The sequence below is a fragment of the Montipora foliosa genome, unplaced genomic scaffold, assembly GCF_036669935.1.
Source record: "Montipora foliosa isolate CH-2021 unplaced genomic scaffold, ASM3666993v2 scaffold_409, whole genome shotgun sequence".
In the NCBI taxonomy this organism is placed as follows: domain Eukaryota; kingdom Metazoa; phylum Cnidaria; class Anthozoa; order Scleractinia; family Acroporidae; genus Montipora; species Montipora foliosa.
In genome coordinates, this window is record NW_027179711.1 from 25001 (window position 1) to 47500 (window position 22500).

Genomic DNA, 22500 nt, shown 5'->3' on the forward strand with positions numbered 1-22500 from the left:
AAAGTTTGTACCGTTATCACTCGTTATTTCTCTGACAGGACCACGGCGGGCGATAAAGCGCCGGAGTGCTTGAATAAATGAACTTGACTCAAGAGAACTTGCAACCTCAATATGGACTGCTCGGCTAACCAAACACGTGAAAAGAGCGCCGTATCTTTTCATTTCCTTGCGCCCCTCCTTAATAATGAAGGGCCCAAAGTAGTCAACACCAGTGTAAGTAAATGGTGGTGCTGGGGAGATTCGATTCTTGGGTAGGTCTGCCATCTTCTGTACACCTGGACTGCTGTAATTGCGACGGCAGAAGACACACTTTGATATCACCTGGCGCACTGCTGTATTCACTTTGATGATCCAATACTTCTCGCGTAGGCTTAAAATAACATGACCGCGCCCAGCGTGACCCAACCGTTTATGAGCATGACGGATGAGTAGTGTAGTGACATGACTTTTCGGTGGCAAAATCACTGGATGCTTCGTTTCGTGTGGCAAATCTGCACGCCTGAGTCTACCTCCAACTCTGAGGATACCGTTTTCTAAGAAGGGGTCAAGGCGCTGGATAGGACTGTTATTCTTTATACTTGCTTTCTTCCGTTTTTGCAGCTTCTCCTTGTCTAGGCTATTCTCATTTTCCAACTCTTGGAGGGCGTAGATTTCCTTACCAAATGCTAAGTCCTGGACAAATTTTAGGATAGCGAACTCAGCGTCTACCAGGTCTTGCACGGTAAGAGGTGAGCAAGGCTCTTCAGTGTCCTTATGCTTAGCTGTTTTGGTTATTGAAGGCTTCCTTCGGTCTGCGAGGTTTTTGTCGTCTCTTGACACTCCTTCCTTGTTATTCATACGTTCCTTACATCTGATTTGCAATATCTTCTTTACTCGCAGGAACACAGCTACAGCTGTCCTTAACCGATGCCAATCAGAGAAGTGGTATATCAGTTTGCTTGCAGCATGCCGCACTAGCTGACTGATTGACGATCACTACATTGCTTGAGGCCACGGTTGTCCCCTTTACTTCTGGGTCATCAGCTGGGACCTGGTTCACCATACGCGGTTGTCGAGGCCACTCACTCTCTGGTTTCCACAAAAAAGCTGGGCCATGCAACCAGCGCTTCCCTTCAATGAGAGCAAGTCCATTCAGTCCCCTGGAAGCATCATCTGCCGGGTTTTCCTTTGTGTCTATGTACTTCCACTGATTTAAACGTGAGCAGTCGCGAATAAGCTGCACCCGATTTGCAACAAACACATGAAAGCGTTGCTGTTCATTGGCAATATAGCGCAACACAGTGGTGGAGTCCGTATGGTACACGAAATCAGGATTGCCGTCGACTTCTCTCTTCAACAATTCTCCAAGTCGAATTGAGACTGTGGCAGCCGTTAACTCTAAACGTGGAATCGTGACAGACTTCATGGGAGCAAGTCGTGCTTTGCCCATAAGGAAAGAACAGTAAATGCGATTGCTGTTATCCCGCAGTCGCAAGTAAGCAACAGAGCCATATCCGACAGAACTAGCATCGGAAAAAAGATGTATCTGCTGGGACACCACGGTTCCAAACTCTGCTGGCTTGACGCACCTATTAACCTTGAACTGTTCCAAAAGTGGTAGCTCACTTAACCATTTGTCCCATCTAACTTGGTATTGCTCAGGAACAGTGTCATCCCATTCCATCTCTTCGCGACAGAGGTCCTGGGGTATCTTCTTCGCTGGAAGCGTAAATGGCGCGGCAAAGCCCAGTGGATCATAAATTGAGCAGACTACTGACAATATTCCTCTTCTTGTTGGTGGCTTGTCATTAAGAACTATACGAAACTCAAAGGCATCAGATTCCACACACCATTGTACCCCGAGGACACGTTCAACAGGCAAACGATCGCTGCCGAGGTCAAGGGCTCTGGCTTCCTTAGAACGTTTCTCGGGCGGAATAGATTCCAAGACAGCACGGCTGTTGCTTATAAACTTAGTCAAGTTAAACCCTCCGTGTGCACATGCTTCACTAAGACCTTGGATCAATTCAATGGCAACTTGTTCATCTTTGACGGAACGAAGGTAATCGTCCACGTAGAAGTTTCGTCGGATGGTTTCAGCTACAAGTGATCCACTTTGGGATTCGGTGTCATTAGCCGTCTGCTTCAAGGCAAAGTTACAACAGCTTGGAGAAGAGGCTGCCCCAAAAAGATGTACCGTCATCTGATATTCTTGGATAGCCGATTCCAAATTTCCATCAGGCCACCAGTGGAATCTGAGGAAATCACATTGCTCATCAGGGACCCGTACCTGGTGGAACATGGCCTCTATATCTGCCATAAACGCAACACGATCTTGCCGGAAGCGTGTGAGAACCCCGACCAAGGAATTAGTAAGGTCCGGGCCTTGCATCAATTGATCGTTCAAAGATGCACCTTCATACTTTGCGCTACAGTCAAAGACTACACGTATTTTGTGAGGCTTTTTAGGATTGTAAATTCCGTGGTGTGGTAGGTACCATGCCTTCCCGGGTTCAACTTCTAGACGGTCTCCCGGCACCTTTCTTGCATGTGCTCTTGATATCATCTCGTTTACAAAACTTACATAATCGTTCCTGTAATTCTCATCACGCAGCATCTTCTTTCTCTGCCACATCGCTCGTTTCAATGCTTGATCGCGATTGTTTGGCATCGTCGTTTGAGAATTTCTAAATGGCAATGGTATTACGTAATGACCATTATGATGTTGGATGCTTTGCTCTATCCCAGTAATGAACGTTTTGTCCTCCCGGGAATAACTGTGTTCGTCCGGACCAGACTTGCGGTCGTTAAAATCTAACTGGAACATTTGCTGAATGGCTTGGGGCGATATCATCTCCTTCACTGACTCTGCCTCTCGAACTGTGATTCTATGGCAAATAACATTACTGGGGCATGGAGTGTCTCTTACATGCAGCGGTCCAGTCAGAGTCCAGCCATGACGCAATCGCATTGCATAAGGCCCTTCGTCACCTCTTGGCACTACTTCTAAAGGTTCCAGTGCCGCAGGACAATTGCTACCAATCAGCAAGCCAATCTCTAAGTTCGGAATAAACTTGTGCATCCTTTCAGCGACACTTCGTAGGTGTTCTCACTGCTTCACCAATTCAGGGGTTGGGATTTGCTGTTCGGCTACAGGTATTTCCATTCTTGTGTAGGAGCGAGGTAATTCAACTGGGTTTCTATCTTCCATGTCCGTCACAACCAAACTGTCTACAACAGTGGTGGTCACAAGGCTTTGGCCATGCATGGTGCCAAGCTGTAATTCCGTCCTTTCACCCTTAACGCCAAGCTGTTCTTTAAGGTTCTCTGTTAAGAAACAGCCACCGCTGCCGTTATCATAGAAGGCATAAGTTGTAATGGTTTCAGTATTGCCTTTCCTCTTCACACGTACTGGCAAGATTGCGTGTAAAATGACTGATTCATTCGGTTTAGCAGCATGGCATGAAGCATTCTGAGGGTTAGTACAGGCATTGTTTACTGCCTTGTCATTCTCCTGCTTAGCAGGGCTGGTATTGTCCTTCTGTGTCAGCTGGAAGCCATTGATGTGAAGGGCAGAAGGATGCAGCCTGCCACAATGTTTGCACTTTCGTTTGCTTGAACAGTTCCTTGAGAGGTGATTTGTTCCATAACATCCAAAGCACATATTCTTTTCTCTCAAGAATGCTCTCTTAAGCTCCGGTGTTTTCCTATTAAATAGTTCGCAATCATCCAGATCATGAGCACGACTGCAAAGGTGACAGGATGGGCTACCACGGTTATTAGTGGGCCCGGCCCCATCTGAGACTGGGGGCTTAACGGTTCCAGATGGATTTGTTGCAAAACTGCTTTCCTTGTATTTCCACGGGTTTTCTGGTTTCCTTGGGGGCATCTTAGCCTTACTGGGCTGTTCCCTTCCTTTATTCAATGGTTCCTTCACTTTGAGAGGTTTAGCATCTTCCTTTCTCTTGTTCAAGGCCTCCCTTCCAAACACAGGATCATTGGCTGACTCCGATGCAGACTCAACAAATTCAGCAAGGTCGACAAAACAGGTTGCACCGTTCACCCTCTTCTTCTTCTTAAAGACCTGATCCTTCCATTTAGCTTGCAGGTTAGCAGGGAGCTTGGAGACTACAGCCTGCATGTTTGGTGCGTGATCGAGGACACGCATATACGGAATACTCTTCATGGCTATTGTGCATTTTGTCAAGAATATCGACAACCGTTTCAGACCTTGGTTGTCATCAAATCTAATTGGACACCATTGCAGGATCTTGTTAAGGTAAGCAGTAGAGATCTTGCATGGGTCCCCATATTCTTTCTGTAGTAGACGTCTGGCTTCCAGGTAACCTTCATCAGGACTCATATGTAAACATCCCTGAATAAGATCTGCAGGTTCACCCTCGAGATGCTGATTCAGGTAGTACAAAAGGTCAGCATTCGACGTCGCCTTGGAGTGAATACGAGCATCAAAGGCCATAATAAATGTGTTATACTCAATAGGATCTCCCTTGAACTTAGTTATGGTTGGCTGAGACAATGTCATTGCAGCTGTCAACTGCTGGTGAGTTGCAATAATGGTTTCATTTTGTCTCTGTTGTAACTTTATTACACTCTGAAAGTGCGCTCCACCAGCTGAGGTGACTGAATTTCAGAAATTCCGTGTGCAATTTCTTTGGAGTTTTTTGAACCATGACCAGTATATGGTGTAGACGAAGTACCATCTGCAAATGTGGTAGGAATAAACTCTGCAGCCTTAGGATTAGATGTGGAAGTCTTGACAATGGAATCTGTAGCCGCACTGATTCTTAGGCCTTTCAGGGCGGACTTAGCCTGTGTCTCCGTTGTAGCTGGGGTTTGAGTAGTAGGAACGAATACTTCGGGCTTTAAAGTAACTTCATTGGGTAATGATGCCGCTACAGATGGTATCACAATCGGGGAAAAGGATGCAACAGCAGATGGTGGACTTGAACCACATGGCAACGGGGGGTTATGCTCTCTGTCCAATTCCTCCAATGCTTTCCCCCTCGCTTCAGCTTTTACTATCTCAAGTTCTAACTCCAAATCCTCCTCTGCGGCTCTCAGGGCCTGTTTCTGTTTAAGCATTGATCTTTCAGCCTTCAGCTCTGCAAGACGAACTCTTTCCCTTTCTCTAGCAGACAAACGGGAGCTTGTTTTTGATGACCGTCTGGATCCCTTACTGCTAGCCCTTTCTAGCTGGTCAGTTAGGTGACTTTCGGCTTTTGATATCCACGCATATACTGGATGCAGGTACGCCATAATACCCTTGATTTTCTCATCATAATGAGCGTACTCTCGCTCTTTGGTTTCATCATCAGTTAGCTCCTTATAGTAGGCATGAAAGGTTTCTTTATAATGTTCGATTAAATCATTTAAATTAGCCAGCTCATTTTTCACTAGGTGTAAATTGTTGGAGTTGACCATAAGATCAGATACTTCAGTCCTTTTCCTTGACACAGCTCGGAGAGCGTTTATACGCTGTTGCTTAAGCCAATTAATTCGTTCTTCAAGGCCCTTTTCCGATGGATTTCGTTGCCGTGGGCCCAGTGAATCCCATGGTTGGGTAGAATCTTTTACATCGCTCGAAGTTTTTTCCACAGACTCACTTTCACCACTCTTTTCTTCGAATTGCAGCACATTTGATTCGCCTGGAACATTAAAGTTGTCCGCGAGTTCCTGGTGACTAGATTCTGCCATACATGTGATGGAGTAATTTGCCGCTCTCTCGACGATTTCACAAGCAAATTTCCACAATTAATACGACGAAAACCCGAAGAATTAAGGATCAACACAATACATTCCAACAACAATTTCCTTGGTAGATCGTGGAACTTCGGTATAAAGATTTTTCGTTACGAAATGTAGCGGCGGAACTGCTACACTGGGACTTTACGATGTACCATATAACATACGACAACAACTCAGTTTACTTGAAAATCCACAGAGATTCGTTTACACGCAGTCTTGATACAATGATACGATGGGATGGCGGTAACGAAAACTATAGGAAAACAACAAAACCTAGCATTACAAAGCGCGCTAGGGGCGAATATGAAAATACAATAAAACAAGAAACAAATCATTAAACGAACAGAAAAAACTTACATCTGTGTCCTAATATCCTTACGACGCCTTATATAACCTTAATCCGTAAACAGTGAAGTCCTTGGTACCGTACACTCAGAGAGAACCTTAACTTAATTATCTTACTAAACCTTCAGCGGAAAAACAATTCACCACAGTGTCAACTCGCGTGGTCATCCGGGACCCGGCAAGGTCCAGACCACCGCAATGCAATAAAAGGTCACACAAAGAAGAAATGTCACGCACGATTCTGCTGCAACAGTTTAACTAAAACTTTAAATGTCGGTTAAGGTTACCAAGTGCTTGGGACTAGAGACAAAAAATTATCAAATAGTAGCATCAAAAATGATCTGATACTTATTAAAATGCGCAAATTATGCTAGCATTGCTACTTGGCAGAAATTATGCCAGTTTGCTCGAATTATGCCAAAAATTATGCTAGCATAATCTATAAATGCCTAGAGGCACCCTGGGAGTAAAATGTCTTGCCCAAGAACACAACACAATGTCCCCAGCCAGGACCCGAACCCGGACCACTTGATCCGGAGTCGAGCGCACTAACCATCGGGCCACCGCGCCTCCCACCTAAGAAGAAGAAGAAGAAGAAGAAGAAGAAGAAGAAGAAGAAGAAGAAGAAGAGGAAGAGGAAGAAGAAGAATAATAGTAATAAGAAGAAGTTGTAGAGTGCCTTGATGATCAAAAAGCATTACAATATAAAATCTGTTAATCAAAATTACAAATACTTTAGCCAAGCCTAAAGCGGAGCTCCCGGGTTGTTCATTCTTACTGGCTCTAGGATTAATGAAAATAAAAGGCTTTGGAATTGTCCGCGTTTTGATTTCCCGGATATTGCTTAATTAGGTCAGTTTCTTCGCTGCCTAACTAGTCAATTCCACGGTTGATTTCACCCGAAAAACCGACTAATCGGATCAATCACGAAGGAATACGGTCAGCGGTTGACATGCGGACATGGCGGCTTTTTAGCGGGTCCGTTGAATTTTTAAGTTTTCTTCTTTTTTCTTGCTTTTCGCTAGCAAAATGTCTTATGTGGTGCCAATATAACGTTAGCCTTAACGATGGAACTTGACCAGTTGAAGCTAAACGCTATTATTAAGTCAGCTTTAGATGATATGCTGGATACAAAGCTAGCTTCGTTGTTGGACAAGAAACTCGAACCATTGCAGACGTCGATGAACTTCATAAACAAAGAGTTCGAGGACACGAAAAAGAAAATTGCTTCTCTGGAAGAGTTAAATGCTGTGTTAGTAAAGGAAAACTAGTTTTTTAAGCAAGAGAGCTCCCGTATGGTAAATGGCCTCAACCAAATGAAATCAGCATTTGACGATCAGGAACAGTACATCCGACGAGACTGTTTGAAAATACGAGGAATCCCTACTTCAGCGCACGAAGATACAAATGAAATTGTTAAAAAATTGGCTCAATCGTTGATGTTTCTATATCCCACAGACTGAAAAGTGACAGTGGGACCCCTCCCATAATTGTTAAATTTACTCGTCGTTGTGTCAGGGATCAACTTTACAAAGCAAGATCCAAGTTGAAGAACTTGACAATTGAAGATATCGGTCTGGGCAGTCAAGGTGAAAATAAGATCTTTATACAAGAAAGTCTCACTACAGGTAGAAGGGAGCTATTTCATAAGTGTAATGAGTTAAAGAAGAAATGCAAATTTCGATATATCTGGTCATTTTATGGTAAGAATGATACCAGCGCTCCAATTACCTCCAAAAGAACTAGCAAAATTGGAAGCAAAACTAAAGCCCCCTTCATCTGAGGAATCCTCGACAGATGCTCAAGTTTCAAATGCTGGTCTAAATGATGCAAGTGTAAGTATGAACTAACTATTAAATGACTGGCACAAACTATGAAGATTTATCGGGTCTACAATGTCTTCAGGTGATCTAAAAACTAAATAACATCCCTCAACTTCTGATCCTGACAGCAGTATGCCTTCTAAGGTGAACTTTGATTACTATTCTATTCCTGACTTTAGCAGCTCTGTTGATATTCAAAACTCTCTTTTACTTAGGTCATTTTCAATTTTAAATTGTAATATCAGAAGTCTAAATGCTAATTTTGATCATTTAATTCAATTGAGCCTCATATTGTTAAGCCAACTAGAATAACAAATCACACTGCCACTTTGATTGACAATATTTTCTTCAATTCCCTTGATTTCCACACTGTTAGGGGCAATCTAATTTATGATCTTACTGATCACTTACCCAATTTCTTAATTATTAATGAATTAAATTTTTTACCTGACTCAAAAGATAAAATCTTTAGGCAAGACTTTTCCAGTTTGAATGAGGAATCTGGTTTAAATGACTTTAAATCAATCCAGTGGGAACGGGTTTTCAGTGAAACTCAAAATGTAAATCAGCTCTTTGAAGTATTTTTTTCTAAGTGCTCAGGAATTGTGAATAAACATCTTCCCCTAAGGAAACTTTCCCGTGGGGAGGTTAAGTTTAATTCCAAACCCTGAATAACTAAGGCACTACGAAAGTCTATTAACCATAAAAATACTCTGTACAGACATTTTATGATAACTAAATCTACATACATTCATCACAAATACAAAATCTACGGGAATAATTTAACTGGTTTACTGCGACTTAGTAAAAAGCTTTACTACCAGAGCTATTTTAAAGCTAACCAAAGTAATGTTAAAAATGTTTGGAAGAGTATAAGAAAACTTATAAAAGATCATCAAGAGATTACTGATCCTAAATTAATAGCAACTAAATTTAATAATTATTTTGCAACCATCGGCTCAAGGTTAGCAGGTGAAATTCCAATTTATGGGGCTCGTACACATAAAGCTTACCTCGATAATCCCCATATTTCAAGTTTTTTCTGTTACCAGTTACCAACGTTGGAATTATAGATATTATAAGTCCTTTAAATTCTAATAAAGCAACTGGACCCTTTAGTATCCCAGTTGTTCTCTTAAAAGTTTTAAAGAACTTTATTTCTTACCCCCTTGCAATTCTTTTTAATTGCTCATTCACATCAGGCACTATTATCACCACTTTAGGTACCTAATCATCGTCCTATCTCATTATTATCTATATTTAATAAGATTCTTGAACGACTCATGTACAATAGATTAATTAAGTATTTCGAACAATCATCTGTTTTCTTTGACCAACAGTTTAGATTTCGTTAGAATCATTCTACAGTTCATGCCCTTATTCTTATGGTAGATAAAATTCAAAAAGCTATTGACGGTAAGAATTATTCCTGTGATATTTTTATAGATTTGTGCAAAGCCTTTGATACTGTGGCATTAGGGGCATTGCACATGAATGGTTTTCCTCCTATTTGTCTAGTAGGAGTCAACTTGTTTCACTAGGCCCTATAGATTCAAATTTAAAACAAATTTCATGTGGGGTGCCACAGGGATCTGTACTGGGGCCTTTCTTATTTTTGATATATGGAAATGATCTTCATAAATGTTCCAATGTACTTGATTTCCACCTCTTTGTGGATGATACCAACATTTTTCTACGGGATCAAAATTTACATGCCCTTGAGTTGAAATTAAATGAAGAACTGGTCAAAATTAATCCATGGCTCCAGTTAAATAGGTTGTCTTTAAATGTTGATAAAACAAATTTTGTAATCTTTTGCCCTCCACAAAGAATTCCTCATCCAATTTGCTTAAAAGTTTCAGGCAGGCCTGTGGAGCAAACAGCATATGACAAATACCTTATTGATCTTATCATTGATTCTAATTTAAATTGGAAAAAACACGCACATGAAGTTGGTAAGAAAATTTCAAGGGGCATTGGCATTCTATCTAAGCTTAGACATTTTTGTGACTATTCATACTGCCCTCTTCATGTTTCAGTAACATTATCGTTTACTACCTAAGGCTTTTGACAACTTCTTTTCACTATATCATCTAAACACAATTAAATTACTAGCCTAGCATCAACACCAACTTATTATATCGATCATGTTAGAACTAATTACGGTAAACTTAATTGACATTTCTCTGGTCCCTCTGTTTGGAATAATCTGGATGAAAATTTAAAAAATATTTCTTTGAATTTATTTAGACTAGCAATGATGGAAAAATTCTTATCTACCTATGTTTAACGTTAGCTTGGTATTGTCAAAAATTGGGGGTAACCACGTATTTTTCGAAGATAATCAACAATATTTATGAAAGCAATGTATGGCGTTCTTTTCCAAATTGAGGCTTAATTATCTCTGAAGAATGCGTGGTTACCCCCAATTTTCTTTTTGGATACTAAGGGCATATGTCAAGTTCCGCTTCTTCACAAAGTTTTGAGCCGCGCAAAAAATATCCCTGTATTAATAAGCACCACCCATAGGAAATCCGAGTATCTCGAGATGCGCAGAACGTATGCGCAAAAACAATAGTAGGCACCGTCCTTAAGATAAGACTCATGACAAAAATTGCAATTCAGAGGAAAAAGCGTCACGAAACAAATTAAAAATAAGCACTCAGCTTTATGTTTATATCCCTCCAATGCTTGACTTGGATAACTACGTAACCACCAGTGTGTCCTGACCACAGTTATATTATGTCAAACCTGAAAACCAGTGAAACCGTACCTGAACACGAAAAGCATCGACCCTGTCAATAGCTTTTGGTGACGTAGCATCACCGTGTAGCCGCATCGAGCCACAGAAAGAGCGCGAAAAATTCAGCCTTGTTTATGCTCAGGTGTGAGTGTCTGACCTGCCTTGAGCCTGCGATCCAATCAACAACCAGTCCCTGGTCAGCGGTCAACTTAAAAAAAAAGCTGACCTCGATAAGGTCCAATATGAGCCCGCGATATGAACACGTGATACTGGTCAGGAGGTACTTTGTTTTGACAGGTGTCAATTGACCATAACATTGATGTCCAATATCAAAGCTGTATGCTTTAACTAGCTAGTGTCAACTGGAGTATTGCCTCCTGGGTGAGCTCTAAACTTGAGCCCGTGATCTGTTTACGTGATACTGGTCACATTGGTATACATGGAGGGGTGGACGTACGTACATACGGACGATCAATGACGTCATGGCTAAAAAACCAAAATTTCTCTCATCGATGGGTTACCATATTTCTTAACTACGGTGCTCCGCCTTTGGCGCTCTGCCGCTCCGCTCCGCCTTTGGCGCGCGCGGAGCTCCGCAACTAATGCTATGAGTTAAAAAATGTTCTAAGTATAAGCTATTCTAAAAAGATGTGTCTTGAGGTGACGGTCAAAAGGGTTTATGTCCTTCTTTGCACCAAGCTCAATCAGTACTGCATTCCGTAGGTTTGGTGCTGTCACTAGAAAGGACCTATCACGTAATGTAACTTTAGTTCTAAATATTAGTGGAGCTAGGAATATTCCCATGGATGACCTCAAGTTCGTAGTCGCCTCGCTCTTTCACTGAGACAAGCTCGCTAATGTACACTGGCACGATGCCATGAATGGCATTAAATCTTAGAATGTATGTGCTGTTTAACGAGAGGCGTAAAAGTGGTGTAATGTGGTAGTGTGGAGCCCAGCAAACAAGCCTTCACGCTTCATTTGGCACCTGTTTTAACTTATTTAGATGCTTGGCTGGCCAGCCGTGCAAAAGGCTCTTACAGTAATCAATTCGTGACGTAATAAAGGCGTTGCAAGAGCCGGCTAATATTCTGAGACTGCTCTACGTAATTTACTAATATGAGCCGAAATACTAAGGATGTTATCAAAGCAGGAGCCTAGATTTCTCATGAGTCGTTTTGCTCTGATTTTTTATTCCCAACTGTGATACTAGCATGTCAACTGCTGCCTAGTGCCTAATAACAAAAAATCAGTCTTGTCATCATTCAACATCAGACGACTCGGTACCGTGGTGGTGTTTGCATTCAGATTGAAGCTGCATATGTAGGTCACCTAATGTATATTGATATGGATTTGGCGGATGTTGTGTGTAGCTGCGTTCAAAGTGCTGCCTCTGGAATCGAGGCTCATTCATACAGATAGAGAGAAACATTCAACTCAAACATAAGGCTCACTGGCAGGGCAGGTGGGTAGCTACTTCCTGTAGCTGTGTCGAAGCGAAATTACATCAAAACAAAACAATGCTTGCATGGTATATGCTGAAGGACAAATGCGGCTTATATCATGGCTGGTATCGTATATGCTGTAAAAAATAGCAAACCACCTCAGGCAAGCAAGCTTAGACATCTGTCCTCACACAAATGACGATCAAAAATGTATTTTTCAACTGGGCACACTCTTTCCCCACGGAATCAATGAACGCCTCTCATGCCATTAATCTATTCAAAAATTCATGTTACCATATTTCTACCAATAGCAAAGCTCCTTCGCACACATATAAACCTACAACAACCAGAATTCCTCTATTCGCTCCGACGAAGGGCTAACGCTCGAAACGTCAACTTTCTAAATCTTTCACGTTTGATAAAATCAATTTCTGATTTTACGTCAGTCAAGTATCACGGCGAGTCAACTTTCTTCACGCTAGAATGTTGTGTCGGACAAGGATGCCCATTGTCAGGTATTCTTTTTGTTCTTGGTATTGAACGTTTTGCAGGATCTTTAAAGAGTGACGGCTCCATCAAAGGAGTTGAAGTTGGTTTTAAAAATCGTACAGTAGGCAGACCACACCACTATTTTTGTGCAAGACAAGGAATCTGTCACCCAATCACTTCACCTTTTAAAGAATTCAGCGATCAATCTGGTCTTGAAATTAACACATCCAAAGCTGAGCAATGTGGTTAGGGCAATGAAGGAAAAACCAAGAAACCCTATTTAGTTTCAAGTAGTTTTAGTCTCAAGTGGCTTGGAATCTATTTCTCCTATGACCAAGTCAACTTCGGTGCTAAAGTACGAGAATTGGAGCAAACCTTTCAGACATGGCAGAAAAAAAAAAACATCTAAAAGACTATACGGAAAATTAACATAAACACTCGGTCTCTCAAAACTTATCTACAGCACTTCTGTGCTCTCTGTTCCTGATCAATGCACATAACAAATAGACAACATTATCTTCAATTTCATTTGGCACGGCAAACCAGCCAAAATAAAAAAAAGTCCGCTTATTGCTGAAAGAACCAACGGTGGCTTAAAAATGTGGGTCTTTTTTTTATGGAGAAAGCGTTAAAAATTCCATGGATTTATGGAGTTAAGGAACACAGGTTTGCTTCCTGGAAAGTAATCGTGGACCATTGAGTCAGCCAAAACGGCAATCTCGGCTTCTTACTAGCCTGCAATAACAACACTAACCTCCTTAACTTAGATAGACTTCCACCTTTTTACAAAACAATCCTAATCTGCTGGCAAGTGTTCAAGTACTTGTCTAACAGCGATACTCTTGATTATAATTACGAAATCTTGTGGAGCGGTAAGATTTTGATCGACAAAAAACTTGTGTCCTACAAAGACTGGTACATTAGCAATATCATTCACGTAAGTGATCTGCTGAACGAGCGTAAAAATTCCTTCATTTTTCGGAATTTAATGCAAAGTTTAAGATGAGTACGCCCTTTCCTACATACTGTGGTGTAGTCGATGCTATTCCTCCCCTCTGAAATCAAGATGTAGATGCGTCTCATGTAACATTGTCGACAAGAGCCTTTTATGCCACAATCCTAAAAAAACATGTGAGTCGCCAGCAGAAAATAGGATTTTTAGACATGGCTTTTCTAAAAGTGATCTCACCAAAGAATCAACAAAGAAGTAAACATGAGTAAAGCTTCAAATGTTTCAGCACAGAATTATACAGAACATATTACCCACTCGAACGAACTTATACCGAGATGGCATAAAAAACAGCGATCGCTGTACCCTTTGCAAAAGCGAGAAGCAAACGTTACACCACCTCTTAGTCTCTTGCAATAAAACTGCCTCCTTCTGAAAAAACAAAACAAAACAAAACAAAAAAACCATGAGAACAGATATTGTTAAATTCAGGTAAAATCTTATACGGTTGCCACGTTAGGTCCACTATAGCCATCTCCTTTTTTTCTCCGTTTAGCGTAGTCCGACCGACCCAGATTTCTGGCATTTTCCAAAAAAACAAAACAAAAAGGTAACAACGTTTTTAAGCCAGTTTCAATGGTTGATCCTTTTTCCCGCGCTGTCTTAATTTGCAACAACATTCACCAACTTTTCCGCCATATTAATTTTGGGTTCACGTCTTGTTGTTTTCCTGGCTTCACAGCTATGATGCTGGGGTACCAGGCCTCCCATTCCGAGAATGCTTATGATTTTTTTTAGGTTGGTTTTTGTTTTCAATCCGACCGACCGACTCAATATCAGGAAACGCAATCGACGGTAAACGAAAAAAAAAGGGGATAACCTAATGGGCAGGCACTAACTTACTGTATTCTTGCAGCAAAATGTTTTATTTATTGGCGGGAGGATGAGCTTTGTTTCCGGACTTTCCTTTTGCGCCTGCATGACTCGTGATTCTAAAAGAGATTTCTACTGCTAGAAATTCACTAACAACGTTTTTTCGATAGTGGGATTTTCTTCTCTAACGAGTTTCTAATTTTTCTGATTTTGTTATGCGATGTAATCTACAGCATTATGGGTACTTCATGTTTTTACTTGTCATTGTTGTATATTCGTGCTTTTAGGGCAGGGCTAAAGTACATTCCACTTTTCACAGGTCACTCGATACAGGTCATTGTCTTACCTATACTAAAGTAACCCAAAAACTTCAAATTGGCTACCCCATACGCCTAAGCATCATTTTTAGGTCTAGTGAGGCCTACGTTTAGCATTTCTTAAGGTTTGCTAACAACTGACATGTACTTTAGACCACTCTTAAAATATTAAGTTTCCTATGGTAGGAGCAGACCCCTAGCAATATGTAGATTTAGCCAAGCCTGAAAACAGAGCTCCCGGGTTATTTATTCTTACTGGCCTTGCTTAAACAATGAATTTACGAGATGGAAGTGTTTTGATATTTTTTTGCCATAGTGAAAAGCAATCAAATAAAGAAAAACAATGTAAAACTGATTGAGTTAAAACAAGAAGGGGTGGAAAAAAAAAGTCTAACATAGGAAGTTCGCAACACAAGTGTACCGCCATACTGAGTAGGTTACCAGATACCATCATAGTCTTGCATTTTCCTTTAAAAATGAGAGTGCCAAATAAACTTCCGATCGTTTTGGATAGGCTTGATTGACAGGCCGTTTTGTACGGTCTTGTGATACTGGTCAGTGGATAGCTTGTTTTGACAAGTGTCAATTTACCATAACATGGATGTCCAATATCAAGGATGTACGCTGTAAACGGCCGCCATGTTGTGTTGTTATTATTATTATTATTATTATTATTATTAGGATATTATTGAGCACGAGCAATACCGCTAGCCATGATTGCCATGGGAAAAGAAACTCATATATGGGTTATCATATTTTCGTACCAATGATGCACCGCTTGCGCGCATTCGGCGCGTAGAGCTCTGCTATAAGAGTATCGAAGGTTTAGACTACCCACTTCAGATCTAAATATTGACGTTAACTTGAGCAAGCAAGACTATTGTGTAAATCTCCATTGATTTGTCATATATTTTTAAACCACAGTAGATGCTCCTTAGATGCCCTTATTGCAACACTTCATCCTTTGTGCCCTTGATGATCCTAACACCAAGGCGGTCCGGCTATTCAATGTGGACTTTTCCGTAGCTTTTGATAGCGTGAAACACTATTCTCACAGAAAAACAAGAAATGGCCTGGTTTAAACCCTCGTCTATTTAACTGGTATATCGCCTTCCTCAATGATAGGAAACAACGAGTTGGTTATCAAGGCTCGGCGTGCAAATGGATTCCATAAATAAAGGCTCAGACGACCTGGAGTCAGACAAGAGTGATGACATCTCATTGATTAAGTTTGCCGATGACTCAAATATAGCAGTGATTGTAAGAAAAAATCAGCCAGATCCGTCACAACTTTCTGTTGAACACTTAAAGTCCTGGTCAGCAAGTAATAGTATGAGCTGCAACCTGTCCAAGTGAAAATCACTCACATTTGCGAAAAAGTCTCTACAAACCCAATTTAGTCCAGTCTGCAACATTACTGAGTTCTCTAAGTTAAAAATACTAGGTATTACGTTCGAATCAAAGAGTACTTTTTCGTATCACTTTTCTGAAAAACTAAAAGAAGCTAACAAATCCCTATTTTTAATCAGAGGTCTTTGCAAAGGAGGTTGTTCCCAAAAAGAAATTGACTGCCTTTTTAAAACCTTAGTTCTGTTGGTCTCTCTGTATACGCTGCCAGCCAATCTGATCTGTCGAAGGTACAGAGATTTCTTTCTAGATGCCCCAAAAGGAGATACTGTTCAACCTTATTCTCTATGTATGATTTATTGGAGATAAGTGATAAACAAATACACAGGAAGCTAAATAGCCAGGTCGGTCATCCTTTCTGATCCCTGCTGCCGAAGAAAAAAAAAACAACGAAAATACAACTTTAGAGGGACGCAGACGCAGTGGCCAGTAATCCATACCGAAACTGTTTGAAGACGCGGGATGGTGACGTTACAATTTTTTTCACTGTTAATCGTTTAAATTTACTCTCTAGCAGCTCATCTGGCAGCACTGCTGGGCATAATTTTTTTTTTAAATGATGATAATTAAATGTTTGAGTAAACCATGCGAAAAATCGTGTAGCACTAACCTTGGATGCATATAGCATTTCCTCCAACGTTACCTTCATTGACAAATAGTGCAAGGTTGTAGCAATAAATTAGAGAAAGTCGTTAGAGGTTTATTCATTGCTGTGAGCTTTGACAATTTTGTGATGAAACTATCTAAATTGCTTTCCTTCTTAGTTTAAAGGTATTTGTAGGACTTACTTTTAAATAAGAAAACAGGAATAAGGCTTGAGTTGACACGGACGTTTAGCAACGTCAAGCACACGCGCAAATTGCCCTAGTTCCCCTCATCTGTTTCTGGTGGGAACGCAAGGAGCGCCTGTGAGGGTATCTTGTGCCACACAGCCTTACTCAGCCTTAAATTTGACTTTATGAAGGGCAAATGGAAGAGTAAATGCATTATCTTACTTTTAAGAGGTAAAATGCATAATTATCTTTGTTATCTGGAGACCTAAAGAAATCAAGCTAAGGAAAAGAGTTATAGGCCCCCTCTGTCTCTGCAGTCCCCGGATTAAGCATAGCTGCTGGGCAAAAAGCTAAAATAATGACCCGCATGCAGTGGGCATATTGTACAGGTTACTGTCACATCATAGTTACACCACATGTCATCATTTTGTCAATGTGAATGTAGCCCCAAATTTTTACTTGAATATGGTATTTGACCTGTTATTTGAACCTGCTAACTAGAGAACTATTTAAATTTACTACAAGCAGAGTACCACAGGATGTGCAGTTTCATTGTGTTTGCTCATCGAGTCTATTGTTGTTGTTTGGCACTATACTATACAAGGTCCTTAAGTAATAGTGGAGCTCCGCGCGCGCCGAGTACCATAGTTAAAAAATTATGGTAACCCAGACATGCGAGAAATCTTGGTATTATAGCCGTGACGTCACGACCGTCCGAACGGCCGTCCGTCTACCCCTCCATGCATGCCAATGTGACCAGTATCATGCTAGTTTACAGCATACATCTTTGATATTGAGCATCCATGTTTTGATCAATTGACACCTGTCAAAATAAGGTATCTGCTGACCAGTATCACGTGATCACATCGCGGGCTCAAGCGTAGAGCTCACCGAAGTCAGCTGTTTTTTTGAAGTTCACCGCTGACCAGGTACTGGTTTTCGATTGGATTGCAGGCTCAACCCAGGTTAACTCACCCAAACATAAGCGAGGCAGAAGCGAGGCTTCATTTTTCGCGCGCTTTCTGTGGCTCGACGCGGCTACATGGCCATACTACATCAACTATATTTGTTACAAAGTCAACGCTTTTTGTGTTCAGGTAGAAAACGGTTTGGAAAATGTTTTCTTTCTGCATTTTTGGCTGGTTTCAATCCAATTCAATTTTTATTGTCAACTGGAATTAAATAACAATTATCTGTACTCTTTTGGACATAAAGAAAGAGTTGTTTTGTTTGTTTGTTTTGCTCTAAAATGCGATCGTACAAGTTGCTCTTTAATCCGTTTGCCCAACTGGTTTTCGATGTGTCTAGACAGTGACAAAATTTTGCCTTTATGTTATAAACACGTAATCGCAATGAGTTCTCGTAAAATTAGGGGGAAATTTCAGTACCTTGCGTTTTCAGAAGTTTGTTTAAAGCACCTACACGTTATTTAAGTGTTAGAGCGGATCTTGTTTGAAGTTCGTTCTGTCTTGGTTGCATTGCCGTATTTTGCCGATTCTTGTTCCAAGCCAACCTGGCGTGTTTCAGTGAAATACTTCAAAATGTGAATGATCTCGTTTTCAGAGATAAAGTGGAATAAAATACATCGTCATCAGTAAAACTCTTCTTTGACCTTGAACTGACAATTTTGTTTTCATGGCTTCTGATTTTAGCGTGATTCCTATTCGCTAGCTATTGACAGTTGACTCTGAAATCAGGGGCACCCAACGTCAATTTTCGGAAAATATCTGTTCGGAAGACGATTTGAGATCTAGAATTTTTAGGAACATTTGTTGTAATTTCTTGCTTGCCTGCCTGTCCTAGGATTTTCGAACATCTAAAAAATGGTATAATATCCGAATTTAAACGGAATTTTACCCTAAAAAGGTCACCTAGATTTTTCGGCGGGCTTTTTTCTGGCTGCAATTTTCGAAAAGGTAAGTTTTGATCCCTATAATTTTCGGATCACTAGACTTTCAGCTAGGAAATCCGAACAGATGAAAAACTTTTAGGGGATACAAATATGCCTATAACTACCGTTTAAATACCAAAATACGTTTAACAATGCTAAGTTTAAGTGGTTTTGAACTATATTTTCGTTGGGTGCCCCTGTGAAATGGCTTTTTCCCTTTTCCATTTGCTCGCTGAGGGTGTTCTTGTTTTCTTTTAAAACTCATGCGGTTCAAGAAAAATCCACTGCCAAACTGGTGAATTCCAAAGTAAATTTCACTTCACTTGTGATTCATGCGATATCGGTTTATTAGCGTAAAATTTACCGTGGAATTCACTAGTTAGGCAATGAAGTTTTCTAAAGAAGAAAGCAAAGAAATGACTTAATTATTAAAGCAGCTACCAGAAACATCAAAACGCGGACAATTCGAAACCTTTTATTTTCACTAACCCTACAGGCAGTAAGAATAAATAACCAGGGCGCTCCTCTTGTAGACTTGGATAAATCTATATATTAATCAGAGTCGGGAAATTTTGCTTCCAACTTCTGTTACGATTCTAACTTCATCACTTATGATGAACAAAAAAATCATGCATGTCATGTAGCTCAGTTACACGTACAGTGAGAGAACGACAATGTACTGCGATTGTTTAATACTGCTTGGGAGTTTTAACTAGTTTCATAAACCGTGTAGTCAGAGTCACAAGAACACGAAAACGTCCTTATGTGTTAGGTAAAGCTAGATTTTTTTAAACTTTACTTCTTGCTCCTACTGTTTTAGCTAGTGTTTTGTGGCTTTTCGCTCGCAATGTGACTTGAAAATAAGTAGGGGAAAAGAGATACAGGCCTTAGATGACTAACAGAGCATATATTTATGCTTTGGTTGGTGTGAGAAGTGTGGTACCGTACTTAGGTTTTTATTTTGACTTTGTTTTTCTCTTGTGGAAAGAATCCGGAGGTAGCACGATAGGTAAACACACAAGTTATCCAAGGACAAGTCCACAAATGGTTGTCATTGGGAAAATCAGTGCTCTTACTGCCGATGTAAAGGACTCCAGTAAGATAAGTGCACATGGTAAGAGGGGCCTGAGTTTAATCACGAAATAGTTATAGGTCACTCGCACTATTTTGCCATTTTTCATTGGTTTATATTACTTGGATGACCCTACGTGACCAACAACAAAACATCAGTCATTCAATTGACGAGAGACGATTGAGTTAATATCACATCACGTTTTTGTAGCTGTGATCCTAAAACAGTCAAAAATGCAATATTGCATCTATTCAGAGGTCTAAATTATTTTGAATGAACAAAACAAAGTATCTAATTCCGTTTTTGTATGATATGAAAATAATACAAATCTCAATGCCTAGTTTTTCTTGGTTGCAAAATTTCATTTTGGTAGATGTTTCAATTAAGAAATTTGCACCTTTTTAGCAACGTATTTTCCAAACACTTTTAATAGCTCGACTCATTTGAAGAGATATTTAACCTCCGTTTCACACATCCAGCACCTATTAACTATTGAATTATGAATAATTTGTAGTGTGACAACGAAAAGAAACGATATATTTCATATAAACGTGCCGTCCTTTGCTAATCCTAACACAGTTCATGCAGATTATCATTTGATCTTCAATCAGGTGCACTGATGGTCATTGCATGGATTGGATTCGCTTCCCTTGGAATTTTCATGGCTCGCTACATGAAGGTGGCTTTTGGTGACAAAGAAATGCTGGGAACAAGGATTTGGTTCACAGTAAGGAGAATGGAATAAGAAATTGTTTTGTGACATGAAGAAGGAATAAAATGAGATGCCTGATCAGTAAGGAAATGATGGTGATCAAAAAGTTTTCGTCACATGACATGTTTGCGAAATACAATGACATAATTGCTAGAACCACCATATGTTTGCAGCATGAAAACAACTGCTCAGTATACTTTATCTGTCATATATTGATGTTCACATGCATGGATCTAATTCACACACTCAAAAGTTACAATCACCTTGTACAGTTTACAGCATGCACTGAAGTAAAGTCCAATACAGTACAGGGTTTTCAGTCGAAAGGTTACTGTAAAGTGTTTGATGCAGACTCAATTGTTTAAGTCACCAGCATAATACAGATCAAGAGCAGCTTGTGCTGTCGTAGCCTACCTTGAAAACTTATTGAACCCAGGAGTTTCGTAACTTGATAGAATTTGATCGTCCTGGTGAGAGGAGTCCTGAGAAGGACTCTTGGCAATGACTGACGTTTCAACAACCTGAGTTGAAGTCATCTTCAGAGTCAAGTTGGAAATTCACAACCAATCACATTACGTTTCCAACTACCAATCACAACGCAGACCAGAGCAGGACTGGAGTATCACTACATTTGTTTGAATTTCCAATTGTCACTTGCCTCTGAAGATGACATCCGCCCCTGATTGTTGAAACATCAGTCACTCCTAACAGTCCTTCTCAGGACTCCTTTCACCTGCTACCTTTTATATGTTTATATGTTTGTTTTTGGTTAGTTTCACAGATCTTTCATGCTCCTGACAGTGGTGTTGACCATCATTTCTGTCATCCTTGTTTTTGTTGATGTGGGTGGCTGGAGTTACGTAAGGTCTACCTTTTTGTGGTTGTTTGACTCCAGGTCTTCTCTGTGTTGTTTCTAGAATTTTTTTAGCACACAAATTTAGAATGAAAATGGTATGGTGTATGTTAAAGTTTTGTGAATATAGATGTAGCATTTCGCTACACTCCAGTCACACAGTGATTATAGGCTACTTGTGCTTAACATGGTACTGTTGAGGATTTTTTCAAGTGCAAGATTGAAGTTATCTATATTTATTGCAACTTAAGATAGGTTGAGTTCACTTGTGTCACAAAACGAAGAAATCCAAATAATACAAACTGATAGTGATTGCATTGGGAAAAAGGGACTTTCTTTAACTGCATCTCTTGTTATGTTTTTTGTTGTGTGTCAGGGGGCTGGTGCCCACTCGTACACTGGCATAATCGTGGTATTGCTGGCTGTTATTCAACCAATAATGGCTTTGTTTAGACCTTCCCCTGGAGATGAAAAGTAAGTTATATCATCAATAAGATCTGTAAAATAGCTTAGGCCTCTCAAAATGTATTCTCCTTTGTACAATATTCATGTTTTTGTTAAAAATAACTTAGTTGGAATGTACAAAACAAAATTTTCAACCTCTGGAAATTATGTGCTCGTAATATACATCAGATCATACACAAAACAACACCCACTGTGCTGGTATTTAAATTGAGAGGAATGTAGGTCATGTGAAGGATTCATTTTTGCCTGTCCTTATCTGAATGAGAATTTAGATGCGTGTATTTGGTTCATTGAAAAAGAGAAAGACATTATTGTCATGGCATATTGAGTGTCGTTTTGTGTCTTACTGGCGACAGGCATTAACCTTACTCCAAGATGTACTAAGATATATGTGGTTTATGGATTTCTCTTTGTACTGATCCAATTAATTTTGAAAAGAAAGTACCATTTTTCTTTCCTTGAAGGGATGTCAAATGAGCACGGATTATGTTTCGATATGCTTTTTGACTCTGTTGAGAATTGTAATAAGGGCGACTCCCTTAGCTCGATAGGAGTTACTTTCTGGCTTGTGTTTTTGACATCTGTTTTAAAACATGAA

The 22500-nt window shown here is 40.2% G+C and overlaps 1 protein-coding gene across 1 annotated transcript in view; it reads left to right on the forward strand.

The window, feature by feature from the left end:
• Positions 1-22500, forward strand: part of LOC137988156 (ferric-chelate reductase 1-like) — a 60532-nt gene that overhangs the window by 22970 nt on the left and 15062 nt on the right. Inside the window, exons 10-13 of the mRNA XM_068834211.1 lie at positions 19789-19914; positions 20484-20599; positions 21358-21444; positions 21814-21911. Of these exons, the coding sequence (XP_068690312.1) occupies positions 19789-19914; positions 20484-20599; positions 21358-21444; positions 21814-21911 (427 nt within the window). The remainder of the gene's footprint in view (positions 1-19788; positions 19915-20483; positions 20600-21357; positions 21445-21813; positions 21912-22500) is intronic.